This window comes from Lepisma saccharinum, chromosome 23, assembly GCF_977018435.1.
Source record: "Lepisma saccharinum chromosome 23, izLepSacc3.1, whole genome shotgun sequence".
Lineage (NCBI taxonomy): Eukaryota > Metazoa > Arthropoda > Insecta > Zygentoma > Lepismatidae > Lepisma > Lepisma saccharinum.
Window position 1 is genome coordinate 39,066,550 of NC_139251.1, and position 15,124 is coordinate 39,081,673.

Sequence of the window (15,124 nt, forward strand, 5' to 3'; positions counted from 1 at the left end):
AGAGCACATACAGTTGCTTTACGCGTTGGGTGATGGTCACTTTTCAGACTTAAGTACCAGGATATCCAGGCCGGTCGTGGATCAAGGGGGAAGCAAAGAGCGCACGCCGTCGCCTTCTAATCAAAGGGTCTTGGGTTCGATACCAGGTGGAGGCACATAGAGGTTCAGATCCCACTTAAAACTATAGGTCAGTCCCGATTAGCCTATTTGTTCATAAATTAGAGACAATCGCACATCCCAACCATTCTTCCCGTGATTTATATAATGGTATATGAGCTATTTTTAATGTTCAAGAAAATAAATGATTTTTAATTTGTTTTATTAAGCATTTTTTATAGTCTATATTTTGTATCTTATTTGGATCATCCATAACTTCTCTATTTATAATCCTCCGTCATTCTCTGATCATCACACATTTCATATCCTTCTTTCTTATTTCGATGTAGCTTTTTCTCTTAATATTTTGTTGGGACTTCCTCTCATAGAGTTGAGTACCGATTTATTTTAGGCTGTGCCCCCTTTTCTAGAATCACTCCTGTGTGTTTGCTATCTTTTCCCCTTATCACACCTCGTTTTTACTGAGAGCTTGATCATGGGGCGCCCTTATTTTCGTTAGGCAATTATTCCTGTTAAAATTACAGTTTATAAATTGTATTAATACAGCAGTTTTAGTTGATTATTCCTCTTATTTTCTCAAAAGGTAAAGTTTTCTTCTACATAGTAAAATACCACCAAGCTACATAGGTTGTGTGGAGTTAGGGCCTTCGAAGTCACTCTTGGCCAATGTTGAGGAGATGTGATCAGCAACATGCTCCGGCCGCCCAGAGTTGCCCCCATATTCTCATTTCATGAGGCAGAGTGAACCCCAGAACCGTTTTATGCAGGGACATATTCAGGCGCTGCGCCGACTAGACCACTGCGACATGTAATAGGTATAACTTAGTAGTCTTATATAACAGTGCGATTAAGTAGAAAAAACAACACGAAATAGTTAAAATGTAGACATAGAAATGTCACCTTGAGACTCTTGCTTACCAACGCAGTGTGGGGTTCCTCCTATCAAGTAATTTATCTGCGGAGTAGAATGATCGTACAATCTTCTACTGAGATCAAATGAGCATAAATGACGTTGAGCACAAGTGGTGTATAAACACTTTAACGTTAGCACATCGTAAACAGCACATATCCAACAATCCGTTATGAGGTTGGGTTTACAAGCACACAGATAAGAATTATACAGTTATATATTTTGTTTCCCCTTAAATTAATCTGATGGTTGCTGGTTGAACTAATTGACTTATGCTGCAGTGCACGCAAAGGTCGACAACCTTATATGGGCATCGAGCCAAAGTAACTGCGAAGGGGGTCGCCCACTACAGATGTCCAAATTCGCCCACGCCCAATTTTCTCGGATGCAAAGGAAAGATAGTGTCGTGTAGCCAAATGGGTACGCTGCTGCCTCCATACTTTGTTTTCCGATGGAGGATGGATTCTGCACATGGCGATGGCAACGATGTGAAATACGTTCAGAAATGCATACTTAACCGAGTTACGACCGTGAGAAAATGTCTCCAAGGAAATAGCGAATGCTGTGGCCAGCGTTGGCGAATAAGAATACAGAAACAAATTAGGGCTGAGCCAATAACGATGTATCGGTAGATGCCAGAAGTATCATTATCAGAAACTATCGATTGGAGTTTAATGTAATATTCTCCATTCCCGTGTTTCTTCATCTCTTTTATGTCCAAATTATGGCTAACGCTGTATTAGGAATCTTCTATTAAATAAATAAATAAATAAAATAGATATTCTCCTAAGTTCTTTATTTTCAAAAACTCTCAAATTATGTTCTTGTGAAGTTAGGGATCAAGTTTCACAACCGTATAATACTATGCGCATAGTAAACAATTGGGCCTCCCCGATGGCGTAGTGGTAGCGTCGCCGCCTTGTAATCAAAGGGTCCGGGGTTCGTTACCCGATGAAGACACATAGTGATCGGATCCTACTTTAAACTGTAGGTCCAGTCCTGATTAGCCTATCTGTGCATAAAGTGGACTTAAAACACCAACTCAAATGGTAAACGATTGTTAGAATATTCAGGCATTTGACTAATGAATGAGGCCTGTTTTTAGTTATACTGAAACGGTGTAAAATTATTTTACAGAGGTGTGTGATCTACAAGCTCACCAAAACACTAATAAACACAAGCTTGTGTTCGAAATGCTACACCTAAGGGTGTCCTCTTTTTTACATTATGAAATCCAAAAATGTCCTCTTTTTTAAAAAAGTTTGACATCTGGTAACATGGATGCGCCTCTTAGATTTCTGGAAAGAGTTAATGTAATTCGAATGGTTAATTGTAGAGATATTTTATAACAAAAAGTATTGTTTTCTGTGTCTTACAGGCTGTAAGTTAGAAAAACTGTTGTTATTATTATTATTATTTGAAGTACGGTTACATTTAAGCTTACAGTCTATTTTACACTGATATGAAAACAAATGTTGTACAATAGTTATGCAAATTGTATATAGATATACAGAATATGGAAATTACAAATGTATGTAATTTTAAAAAACAAAACAAGTAGTAGTAGTAATGCAATAATAATAATAAAGTTTCTGTGACTCTTCCCCCCCCCCCCCCCCCCGAAAAAATATCCTGCTGGCGCCCTTGTCTGGTAACCTTTTCTTGGGCTCTTGAAGCAGGCAGTAACAATTTTTAGACTCGGCCCTTTTCACTCGCGTCAGGATATATTACCAAGAGACCAACTCTAAGTGAACACGTCAAGCGCTCGCGGATGACGATTACATCACCGCCTCAGTGGTTCCGTATTAATTCGCGTCGCTCAGATATTCACGAGGGTTGATTACGTCGGAGCATTTATTGTCGGAGGAGTCGTTAGGCCCGCGCTTCGTGACTGTGTGGTTTGTGAAAGAACGCGTATGATAATCGCCTCTGTCTCTGTGCTCAATTCGAGGATTGCTCCAGTGCGGGTGGAAAAGAGGCACTCGCTGCCTGCTTCTGCTCAGGTGGAATTCCGCACCGCGAAGCGTGACAAATAAGTGTGGTGCAACTGTATTGTGGTGAGGCTTCGCTTGGTTCGTGTGTCTTTTTCTCCGGAAGGGACTGTTCGGCCTAAAGGTAGTGTGTCATTATTCTTTTCCCCCACTGTTTAATGTTTTCAAAATCAAAATGCACTGTTTCGAGGACCGCTAGGGGTGGAAACCGGACCTCGACTCATATTTTGTGCATCGATCTCAACTAGGGATGGATGATTTCGGAAATTTTATATGGCGCTATATCGCCAAGAAAATATCGTCACAGACTATACGATACGACGATATTCTTGCCGTATCGTGATATCGATACCAGGTATCAACGATATATATCGCCAAATATAGTGACCTATAGAATGCCTCTAAAACAACTATGAATTCTGAGGTTATGCTATGGTTACCTTATTAGAGATATACTGTTATATTGACGATTCTTGCCAGCTATTTGAAGAGAAATTGAAGAATCGAGGTTTATGCAGTGAGAGAAGATTAAGGCATAGGCAATACATGATGAGCTTATTAGAGATTATGACAATACTTGTGATGTTTCAACTTAGTCATTACCGCACATTTAAAGATTTTTATAAAGATTGTTTAAGTATACACTATACCTCAGAGTTTCCAAGATTAGTGAGTTACAATAGATTGGTGGAGCTTATGCAACATGCTGACACGATATATATATATATATATATATATATATATATATATATATATATATATATATATATATATATATATATATATATATATATATCACCAAAATATCGTGACGATATATCGCCGACACGATATATATCACTATATACGCCCCCCCCCACAATATTCACTCAGTTTACACTTTCGGTGTTAAATAGGTATGGAGAAATACCGTACATTATCAGAAACATTTGCAAGATTTCTGTCATTAAATCATATTTTCCTTTCCTAGATGCCGACATCTATTCTCCATGACGGAGAGGTTATCACAACTCGCTACAACGCCAGCGGTCCCGGGTTCGAATCCCGCACTGGGTATGGGTGTTCTTTGTGAGTGTCCCTTCATCAATTTCATCATACCATCACTCATCCTCGGCTTCGTGATTAGCTAAAAGTTGCAGAAAAGCGAAGTAAAATAAACCCAATCAATCAATCCATTCATAGATAATCTGTCTGATTACTCCTACAAAATAGTACAGGAAGCAGTCGATGTCAACTATTTAAAAAAGTAAACAAAGTGGATTTTCTTCAGCAATCGTATTTTGAAACTTTTTTTTTTTTGTTTGCACCTCTTGCACCTCTTGCTACTTTGATTCGACAGTAATATTCACACAAAAAATTGTTGTTAGTTATGCGAAATTCAAAGTTTGTTTTGAGTCCACATTATGCTCAGATCAGTTGATCTGGACTGGACCTACAGTTTAAAGCCGGATTAGAACCACTGTGCAATGTGAGTCAACCTGGTATCGAACCCGAAACCCCATAATTACAAGGCAACATCATTACCACTAAACCACCGGAAGGCCAGTTTGTAGTGAGCGTACTGTTCGGATGGAATTTAACAAATCACTGTGTTCAAGGAAATTTTATTTGCTTGCTGAAGATAAACAGCACGCTTTACTGTGGAGATAAAAAGCTTCCGGCCATTGGCTGCAGAGATATACTCGAATAGAGCGTAGTTACATAAAAAAAAAATTACGTGTCTCTCATTGGCTTTGTTCTATTCCGAGAATGGCTATTGCGATGTAACTTCCTGCAACATCTCTAAGGACGAGGTGTAGAGAAATTAGTTGTTATGCCAAGATATGTTTTCAGAATGTTGCGGCACTGTTACGATTGATTTTTTTTTCTTTTTGTGCGTTCACCTTTCATTTCCAATATTGTGGATAGGATATGGTTTCGACAAATCAATATCCTATTATTTGTATATTTCGGTAGCTGAACATTACTTTTTTTTACCCATTGGTTTGATCGCGACGATGAGGATCGATGTTTATAAGCAGGAATCTTGTTACTTAACGTAATAAGGGGTAGCAGCTGCGATAGCTCAGTTGATAGATCATCTGGAAACCATGCTGAAGACCACATCATCATCAGATCACATCATCCCAACTATGATCAAGAATATGTGGAGCTCTATACCTGCGGATCACACCATATGCCTTCATGACACGTGTGCATGCACCTTTAATAAGGGGTTCAAATCCCGGCCTGGGCATGGCTGTTCTTTGCGAGAGTCCCTTCATCAATTTAATCATTTCATTCATCCTCATCGCCGCGATTAGCCAAAAGTGGCAGAAAGGCGACGCTAAATAACAAATATCAAAAAATTGACGCGTTAACCGCTACATTTACCGAAAGCAGATCCCTCTACCCTGATTGAAACGAATGACATTGAAACGCTTAGAAACATTTGTTCTTCTCCCGACCGCCGAATGAATCTCCAGTTTCATCTGAAAGCACCTAATAGATTGTTTCCGCCGGGAAGACACAGGAGACGCTCCCATCCCTTTTAAGTTTCCATTTGGATTTTCACTTGCATCGATTATGTAGGACGCGGCGGCGCAAAGAATTGGAAAATGGCGAACGGGTAGAGAGAGGAAGGAAGTTTCGAAGCATCAACCTTGGGAGCGAGCTTTCCAAATGCAAATTGTTACATGTCTTCACAGCCGAGCGCCCCCTTTTGGAAATGGATGGATATTATCAGCGTGCGCCATTCGGCAGTAAATTGGTTTTTGCGTGAGCGAGAATTCACCTCAAACGAGTCGTGATATCCGATACGTTAACTCTGAATTGTTCATTGTTAGGCATTTATTGGAAATGTGTTTCACAGTCTAATAGTTGCATTTGAGACGGGTAGCATCTTGGTGTTCTTTTATTTCAGAATTCCAATTTGAATGTTTTATTGCATCTCAAACGGCCAACGTTCGCAAGACGGTAGAGAATTAAATTCTTCCATGAATATATAATTTAGTCCATTTCCTCTCTTGTTGCAGGCTTGGTGGTGTGCTTAGCGTTGCGCTGCCAAACAGGATCGAATAACGGACATAGCTGTATGTCTTCGTTTTGTTGTTTCATTCGCGTATTCATTGTGAAGATTACTAGACCGCTGGCAGAAAAGCTATTTTTCTTCTATATTCCGTTCACAGCAAGTATGAAGTCCATGTAAACAAAGACACGTGACTGTGTGAGAGATCCTATTGGTTGATTTCGACGCAGCTGTTCCTCATAAATGGTCGGCAAATATATGGACGAGCTGAGATAAAGGCTACTTAATGAGGGAGCTCGCAAGTCATGTACTTTTGTGTGAACTGACTTCGTTCTTCCTCTGGGCGAAGAATAGTCATCAATCTTGCTATTGGTTTGCTATAGTCCTCAGCGCACTACGCTGTTGAAAGTTTTCTCAGACGTCTTCAGCAATCTGCCTTCTGTACTCTTGTCTTATTCATTTTCTTCAATATTGCTTTTTTCACTACATTAGGGTATGAGTACAGTCATCACATTACTTCTAATGTAGAGTAGCTAACATACAATATTCCCAACGTTGCTACTGGAAACGTTGCCAGCTAGACGTTTACTGACGATTGTACAGTGGCTTGTGTGGGTTTTAACCAAGCAAATTGTCCATAACCATATTCATGTACTTAATTTTACCCAGTGAGAGCTTCAAGAATTGAAAGAAAACGTCAAACAAGCTGCTGACAGCCTCTGCATCAGCATACGTAAAAGCAGATTCCTTAAAGCACATAGGATACAAGAGAAAAACTAATGAAAATATGGACAATTTGCCGAGCAATACTTGTGCATCCCACTGTACCAAATATTTCAGCGCTTTTACAGAATGAGAACACTCAGTCCTAAACAAATCTCGGTAAAAAAATTTGGGTGATAATGGTATTATTTTTTTCAAATGCACAGGAACTTTTTCTTCCCTCATCCTAAATACAATGGCGACTGGTCGATTACTCACAGGTTTTGCCCGAGAATAAAATATGGAACATCATTTGTTACAGTCACACAGCAACCTGTGTTTTGAAACGCTTCACCTGATATCGTCACAGCATGTTTTTATCAGCTCAACATATCTCCTAATTGCAAGTATCTTCTTGTATCTCAAGTGTGATTTTTTTTCTTCCTTATCATATTTCGTACTCGAGAATGTAGTCTCGAATCAGAGTGTAAGGTATGCATGCATGCTACAGACCTACTTTCTTCTTGTCCTCTTAAGTTTTAATTGGACTGGTTTATGCGTCGAACGACTGAACTAGATGGAGGAGCTGCTTTTTAATGAATGCGAGGCTTTTTTCATCTTAATAAGCCCACGTATAGTGAAGATCGAGTCCGAACCAAAGTTTAGGTATAGCACTGTTCTCAGTCTTTTTACCCAAATATTTGTTGTTTTTCATCACCTATTCATTGTGTTTGCTTCAACTTGTTCAAAGTAAATTGTAGGCTATCTCATTATTTGGTTATGGTCTGTTTACAGGAGTAGTAATCAAGCGTTCCCGGTGATGGTACTTTGCACAGTGGTTCGGTACCAACTTTGAACTGGGTCCCGAGTTTGAATGCCCGGTTAGGGCATGGGTGTTCTTTGTGAATGTCCCTTCATCAATTTCTTCGTGTCATCACTCATCCTCATCGCCGCGATTAACCAAAAGTGGCAGATAGCTATGCTAGGTTCAGTCACGATTAGCCTACCTGAGCATAAAATGTTAAAGAAGTGTTCTTTTAAAAACATAGAGGCAGTGAAATGTCCTGTAGTTGTATTGTCTAATAATAATAATAAATGGTATTTAAAATGTCGTGAGCAGCGTGCCAGTCAGAACCTAAAACGAAGGTCTGTGCAAATTCGAACGACAATGCTTTCTTATGTTTCTTCTTAAATAATTAGAATCTTCGTACCAAAATTGGATATACCCGTAATTGTACGCAAATGCTGGTTTCACATGATGTATATTTCGAAAGTTACGGTCTTTTGAGTAGTTTGATTGCTTCGATTTTCTGCCACTGGCTAATCACGAAGATGAGGAAGAGTGATGATATGTTTAAATTTATGAAGGGGCACTTACAACACCCTTGCAGGGATTCGAACACGTGATCCCTGGCGTCGTGGCGCGCTTTGCTCACCACTCCGCCACGGAGGTCCTTGAGTAATCTATTGGTTTGTGACAAGATGGGCGTCTCTTTCAAAGCCGGTTATGGGCGTGTCACAAGATGTGATCAGCAACACGCTCCGGCTGCCTTTAGCTAGGATTGCCCCCAAGTACCCCAGAACGTTTTTATTCAGGGACAAGGTCGGGGATAATGGTAGTGACAAGCTGTTCTGATGTTAACAAGAGTAAGGTTGGATGGCCCTTATCTGAGTTTATGTGCATGTACCCAATGTCTAAACTTTGATGTAAGCATACAAACTGCCTTATTCAGGCTTGAAACCAAGAACATCTAATTCCGAGCCGTTCTTTTGTACCTCTTGCGAAATGAACGAGGTAATCAAATTGATTAGGAGCGGTGGCACCAACTCACATGAACCTGTGTGGGCTCGAGCCCACCCAATAAATTGGCTGTTATTATATTTTGTTTTAGAAATAAAGTCCCCACGCTTAATAAAACAATGTTTTATCATTATATGCCTAAAGAATTCTGACAACTTAATTACTGTCTGAGTGTTATCAAAATATTTCATAAAAAATGGTTGCATCTCCAATATATTTTTCAGTGGTAAGTAAGGGAGACGTGGGCTTATAAATTGGATAAGGATCTGTAGGACACTCAAAATAGGCAGGCAAGAAAGCACCGACAAATACAAAATGGCACTAAAATTGATAAACATCGACAGATTTTTTTAAAATTGTCCCTGCTCAGGCACTTAATAGGCAGTTATCTGCGAAATAGACGCTTGTATCTAAAAGAGCCACAAACAGCCATTATATAATTCATGTATTCCTCTCAGAAATGACCTGAGAGTTTTAAGACATAAAAGTTTACATTTTCTGGCCAAGGAACCGAAATATTACATAAAATTATAAAACAAATCTCAGAGTTCAGCCCATCCATTTCTTTTTTAAAAAATTGGCACCACTGATTAGGAGGTCGTAATTCTTTTTTATTTTAACTGGCCACTCTTTCCACGGTTATATGTAAACGATATGGCAAGACCTCGGAAATGTTGCTAGTGAGAAAGCAAGGAATTCCGTTCGTCGCTTCTCTTCAAGACTTGCGTGCGGCACCCGACGAGTTGATGACCTAATGTGGGAAGAGGATGTTCGCCGGCGCACCCAGCTGTGACTCCCACATTGCGATAACATCCCACCACGGGCATTGTACTCGTTCGTCAGTCTTCCTCCATGTTACTGCAGCGAGTGCAACATTTCAATAAAGAAATATACTTGCTGCCCCCACTTGTATTTTGTCCATCCACTCAGTTCCCCTCGCATAGAAAGCGTACCAAGTCTTTGAAGTCGCCGGGTGAACCTGATTTAAAATGCCAGTCGTACTTGGCAGATGCAAATGTTGTCGGCATCATGTGAATGGTAAAGGAGCTAATTTGTGTGGATTGGTAAGCTTTAGCAGCGCACCGTGTTACTTTCAATGCTGGTTTCATCCTGCCAAGGGGTGTAAGGGGGCAACCCTTCCATGTAGTACACCCAATTGTCATCCTCGCTTCCACGTATTGCACCCTGGACTGCATTTGGCAGAGTAACGAGGCTCTGGCGTCTGGACCCATGTTCAGTATAATCCTCTGTAGGTCTGTGTGGGTTCTCTGTTTTGTACTTCTGTGTGCTGAGTCCCCCTTTACAGCCTCAGGTTTTAACCTAAGCAAGAATGTTTTGGTCGTCCTACACTGGAGTTCCTAACAGGAGTGGTAGAGAGGGACTTAAAGAACGTTTGTTACTGTTACGGAGGTAGTTGATCAACCCTATAGAATAATGGTTTCATACGTGAAAGACATTTTGCATTGTCGTTAGGCATGTCCTTGGAACTTCATCTCTTCTACACCCATTTTGTCCGACGCTTTTAACCGCCTATTCACTGTATGGTGCTTTCAGCGATATATTGTTCATTGCCTCCACTCCCACGTTTATTTCCTTTTACCGTATGGGAGTCGAAACCTCGTTCGCCATCACGACCTTCTGCTATGATCCATTGTTACCTTCGAGTCGTTCATTGGTGTACCTTTGGATATCAGCCAACTACCGGCTTCACTCGCTCGTAGCATCAGTGAAAACTGCTAGAGGTGCAGGGTAACGAAGCTTTGGCGATCTTTTTAGATTCCACTCTGATTGTGGATATTTCTTTTTCATACTATAATCCTACTTAACCCCATTGGCGCACGCAGGGTTTTTTTTTCGGGAAGGGCTGGAATTGTAAAGGTGGATAGTATTGGGGCAGTATACATAATATATTTAGCTTGTTTTGAACTTTCTACTCTGAAAATTGTCAATATTTAGCCATTTTAAGTTGTTTTTTTCATTTACCATTCTGGTTTTTCGCGAGTTCTTCACTGCATTTATTTGAGAATGTTGATTTTCCCAATTTCGGAGGGGCTGTATCCCCTTTACCACTAATACTTAACCATTTATATTTAGTTCTATAGTTTTATTATTCACTCTGTGTAATACTATATTTTCCTTTTCTTTTGACGTTAATCAGATGTAAATCGCATTTAATAAACCTTCATGTAATAACACTCTTTTCAACCCCCAATAACCTAACTTGCTACAACCTTAGTTCTTCACTAACATACAAATGCCATTAATCCTAATCAATTAGGACAGAAGATCTTACCTGTAAACCGAGCTTGTTCGTGGAACTCCAAAACAATCATGGTCCACCATATCCACGAGATGTTAACCAGACTTTAACGCTTCATACCTGTGTAATTAAAACGAACAATAAATGAGGAGGGAAGGATAAACGGGGGGGAACCTAAATTCCGCACACTTGACGCGCTACTTTATTCTAAAGGCACCAGGGTACTAAGTGGATACCCCTGAATGTATGCGGGTGGATGTTGAGAGTCTTCAGGGGTTCCCTCATTTTTCTTTCTTTATTTTGTTCGACAGCTTAACGTAATGCCATTCGATGAGCAATTTTTGTGGGATACCATCTATGTAGCATCCTTAATATTGTGCGAGTGCCAGTCATGGATTTGGAAATTCTAAAAATATATATATAGACATGATTGCAATGCACTGGGGTGCAGGAGGCCATCTTGTGCGAGTCATAGACGTAAAGATGATATTCATGCTTGTGTTGTTCCATTATTCACAATAATTGATTCGTTCGACCATGACCTACTATTGGCCAGCGGTTGGGGAAATGCCTAAATTGCTTTCGATCGCATCTGTGTAACTGAGTGAAACACGTCAAATCACGATTGCTTGATTTTTTCTTACCTGTTGGACAGTTGGACACTAAAGGTAATGCTCTGAAGTCGTATAATGCATATTATATAGATGTCGCTAAAAGTCTAACGGGCCAGATGACCCTTCTTGGAACTTAGGCCATGTCCGAAAGGAGCAAGACTGCACTTGAAGCGAACGTGAATGTTCTCGCAATTCAGTTTTGAAGCCTTGGACTAGAAGTTAAAATATTTCGAATTACTCTTCGACTGCAGCACCTAATACGATTAATCGATAAAACCAAGAACACATTGTTTTTCAAACACTTATTTTTCACCATAAAAATCACAGTATTTTAAAAAAAGTTCGTACGCTTACATTTCCACACAATAAAACTATAACCAACACCTGGCTGTAGAGTGGATAAAAATCACGATTTTTATTCTTAAAAATAATTTTGGATGATATTTTTTATTTAAATCGCAGTGTTGAAAGAAACAACTTAAAATTGCTTATTTAATGACATTGAAGTTTCATCCTCATCTTCGTGATTAGTTGAAAGTGGCAGAAAGCGAAGTAAAAAACAGATGAAATGAAATCGAAATAATAGATGCAAGAAATACCTACCGTTTTAGAACAACCAGAAACACAATATTTTGTAAATTTAATAATGGATTAACAAATTAATATATTTCAAACTATCGCTCCACTCTCTTTCCAAGACATCGTTGAATAATTAGCTTATTAAAGCCATTTTGACTTTTAGGTGAAAATTGTCATATGCCTTAAGGCTTTTAATTTACGTAAGTCTCGAACGATTAATTGATTGGCTTATTTTTCCTCGCTTTTCTTGCACCTGTGGCTAATCGCGAAGATGAGAATTAGTGATGAAATGATGAAAGGGCCAGATTCGAACCCGGTACTCCTGCCGTCGGAGTGCGCTGTGCTGACCACTCCGCCTGGAGATCGGCAGAAGCTTGTTGTTCAGACGATGTGTTAACGATACTAAAGCTAACAACTTCGATGGTCGAGTATGTAAGGTTCCTGGTTCAAGTTCAGATCTGGACAGGGCCGTGTTTCTTTGTTCGTATCGCTATATATATTTGTTCTAATCTTTATTCGTCCTGGACGCAACTTAGAGCCTAATTTTGAGGAGGCAAAGCAGACTTGGAGCTTACTTTGGGGAGAAGACACTCAACAAGTTTTCCGTCTTATCAAAATAGAGGCCAGGATTATTTGCTAAATAACTGTGACGTTTGCGAAGTCACAAATATTACTCTTTATTACTTTGCTCCTCAGGTCTTCTAACTTGTAAATTTTAATAAAATGAATTTTGGGGGGAGGCAAGTGCCCCCCTTGCCCTTGCCAAGTTACGCCGCCTGTGGTCACGATTAACCAAAATTACTGAAAAGTGACATAAAAAATATACAGGAAAACGAATGACAGAAGAAAAGGCGACGGGCAAATATTTGTGACGTTGGGCAGGCGAGGCGTGTAAACATTTCACAATGTTCCAAGTCACGCTTCACTTTGGGCAAATCTGTTGCGTAACGTGTTGTTGTTATTATTATAACGATGTCTTGTTTTTATATTTTCAACTAAGAATAATTCAAAATGGCTGATATTAGATTCGTGTAGCCGATGCATTGATTCACGATGCTCGGTGCCTGACCTACATTGTTTTGCGCCTGGAGGGAAGAAGTACATTTTTTTTTCATGACTTCTTAAAGTCACCGTTAGGCGAGGTCACTTGTTCACAAACCGTTGGAAATGGAAAGGACTCGTGCATCACGCGAATTCCCCTGAGCCATGCTTTGGCAAGTGTGTGTTGTGTTTGTGTAGTGTGCAGCAACCGAGTTGAGTGAAATTGTGGTTCGGAAGGGAGATGCACTTTAGGAAGTTGTGGTGTCCTGCGAATGAGCATTGGAGGAACATGGTTTGTGCCTTTTTATTGTGAATTGTAGCATAACTTGAGTCTATGTCATATTGTGTAGGGCCTAGATTTTGTTTATAATTGCATTTTTGTCGTTTGTGTGTAGCTAAGATGGTGGTCTAAGGTCCCCACATAAGGCGGCTCAGGGGTTCACCCAGCCTCAAGTAAATGAGTACCTGGAGGCAACCCTGGGGAGTAAAGACGACCGGAGCGTGGTGCTGTTCAAATCACCTCCAAAATGGTCAAGGGCCTCCCCGATGGCGCAGTGGTAGCATCGTCGCCTTGTAATCAAGGGGTACCGGGTTCGATACCCTGTCTTGAGGCTGCATGGTGTAGTTCTTAAGCGCTCCGGATCTGTAGTAAACCATCTGTCCATCGTACATTGGATCCTCACCACAGTGTTTCAAAGTCAACATATCCGATTGTGGTAGTAGTTGTGATAGGTACAATTCCACAATTGTGAGATAGCGACAGCGAAACCAGAGTTGGCTCGGTAGATCATTTGTTATGGCACTGGCTTGGTGTGCCTGAGTCTGGGTTCGAGTCCTAGTCGAGCCTGGATTTTTCGCTGAAACTTGTACAATGTTACGTATTTTGCCGGCGACGTTTGTGTGTGAAACTTCAGTGTTTCAGAAGGAGATGGTTTTCACGGATCCGTTCCACTCCTATTTTCCCACTGGCTTTTGTCTAATCAGAGCATGCGCAGTTTCGTCGATGGCCACTAATTATGCATACGGAGTATAGCAATGATAATTCGTCTTTTTTGGTATGTAGAGAAACTCCTTTTTGCTTCGACAGATACAAGAGGAGCAAATTTAATGCTCTTTGGAGGTAGGTAAGTGTAAAATAAAAATATTTGTACCTTGAAAATGGCCAAAAATACGCTGATTAAGACAGAAAGCTCTATTAAGTTTAAAAGTGGTGTCCATATGTCCTAACGAAGCGCCTTAATTTATTCTTTCCGTAACACTAATTTCTTTATGCAGAAAAATACATAGTGAAAATCCAAAATCTAGTGATGAATTTTGAATTTTTGTTTGAAGTCTACTTTATGGACAGATAGGCTAATCGGGAATGGATCTACAGTTTAATGTGGGATCCGAACCACTACAATATGCCTCCATTGAGTATCGAACCTGGGACCTCCTTGATTACAAGGCCAGTACGCCATTGGGGAGGCTAATACTAATGATGAGATTGATGGCTGACATTGTAATATAATGCTGAGGCTGTCAGCAGGGCTCCTACAATTTTCCCACTGAAATCTGCTCAGGGGAGAGGAGCGTGCTGTATAGCTATCTAAACTTAATGTGTCAAATAATATAGTACCTTCTCACTACGTTGAGTTGTTAGCGTGATATTTATGGTCTGATTCCACTACTATAAACCGTGTCCATTCTGTTGGGCATTAGGAGCAATATGGCGACGTAACCATGTGTCAAAACCGCCTCGAACCACGCAATGGACATGTCGCTTGCTGTACATCCGATTCACCTTCGGAATCATAGCTAATATTTGCTTTATGCGGCAGCGCTGGCCATTAGCGTTTCGTGCGCTGGGCTTTTGAGTGGGAAACTCCATTTTCGTGTGTGTTGTTAGGGAGGCACCGGACGTCCCGAGTTGTGCGAGAGCGTGCTGTAAATAGAATTTATGTCACCCGAGTTGGATTTCCACGAAATTGGCTTTTTTAAAGGGAGAACCACGATGATGGTCTGTTGCATGCTGAATACGGTGTTCATCCAATTATTACCGACGTAAAAATTGCAACAGCTTGTTGTATGCTCGTCCAAGTAATCGCATTATCTATGTTTTG

At 40.3% G+C, this 15,124-nt stretch overlaps 1 protein-coding gene across 4 annotated transcripts in view; it reads left to right on the top strand.

Moving 5' to 3' along the window:
• The window catches only part of Evi5 (ecotropic viral integration site 5), a 130,258-nt gene that overhangs the window by 7,816 nt on the left and 107,318 nt on the right, over positions 1 to 15,124 (top strand). The window contains exon 1 of one of the 4 annotated variants that reach the window (XM_083110118.1): positions 2,993 to 3,142. The exons of 2 other annotated variants lie outside the window; for them this stretch is intronic. Coding sequence is in view for 1 of the 2 variants with exons in the window: in XM_083110113.1 (XP_082966239.1) it covers positions 13,295 to 13,314 (20 nt within the window). In the remaining variant the exon portion in view is untranslated. Of the gene's footprint in view, positions 1 to 2,992; positions 3,143 to 13,185; positions 13,315 to 15,124 lie in introns of those variants that run through there. One more of the 4 variants, XM_083110113.1, reaches the window with a different exon arrangement.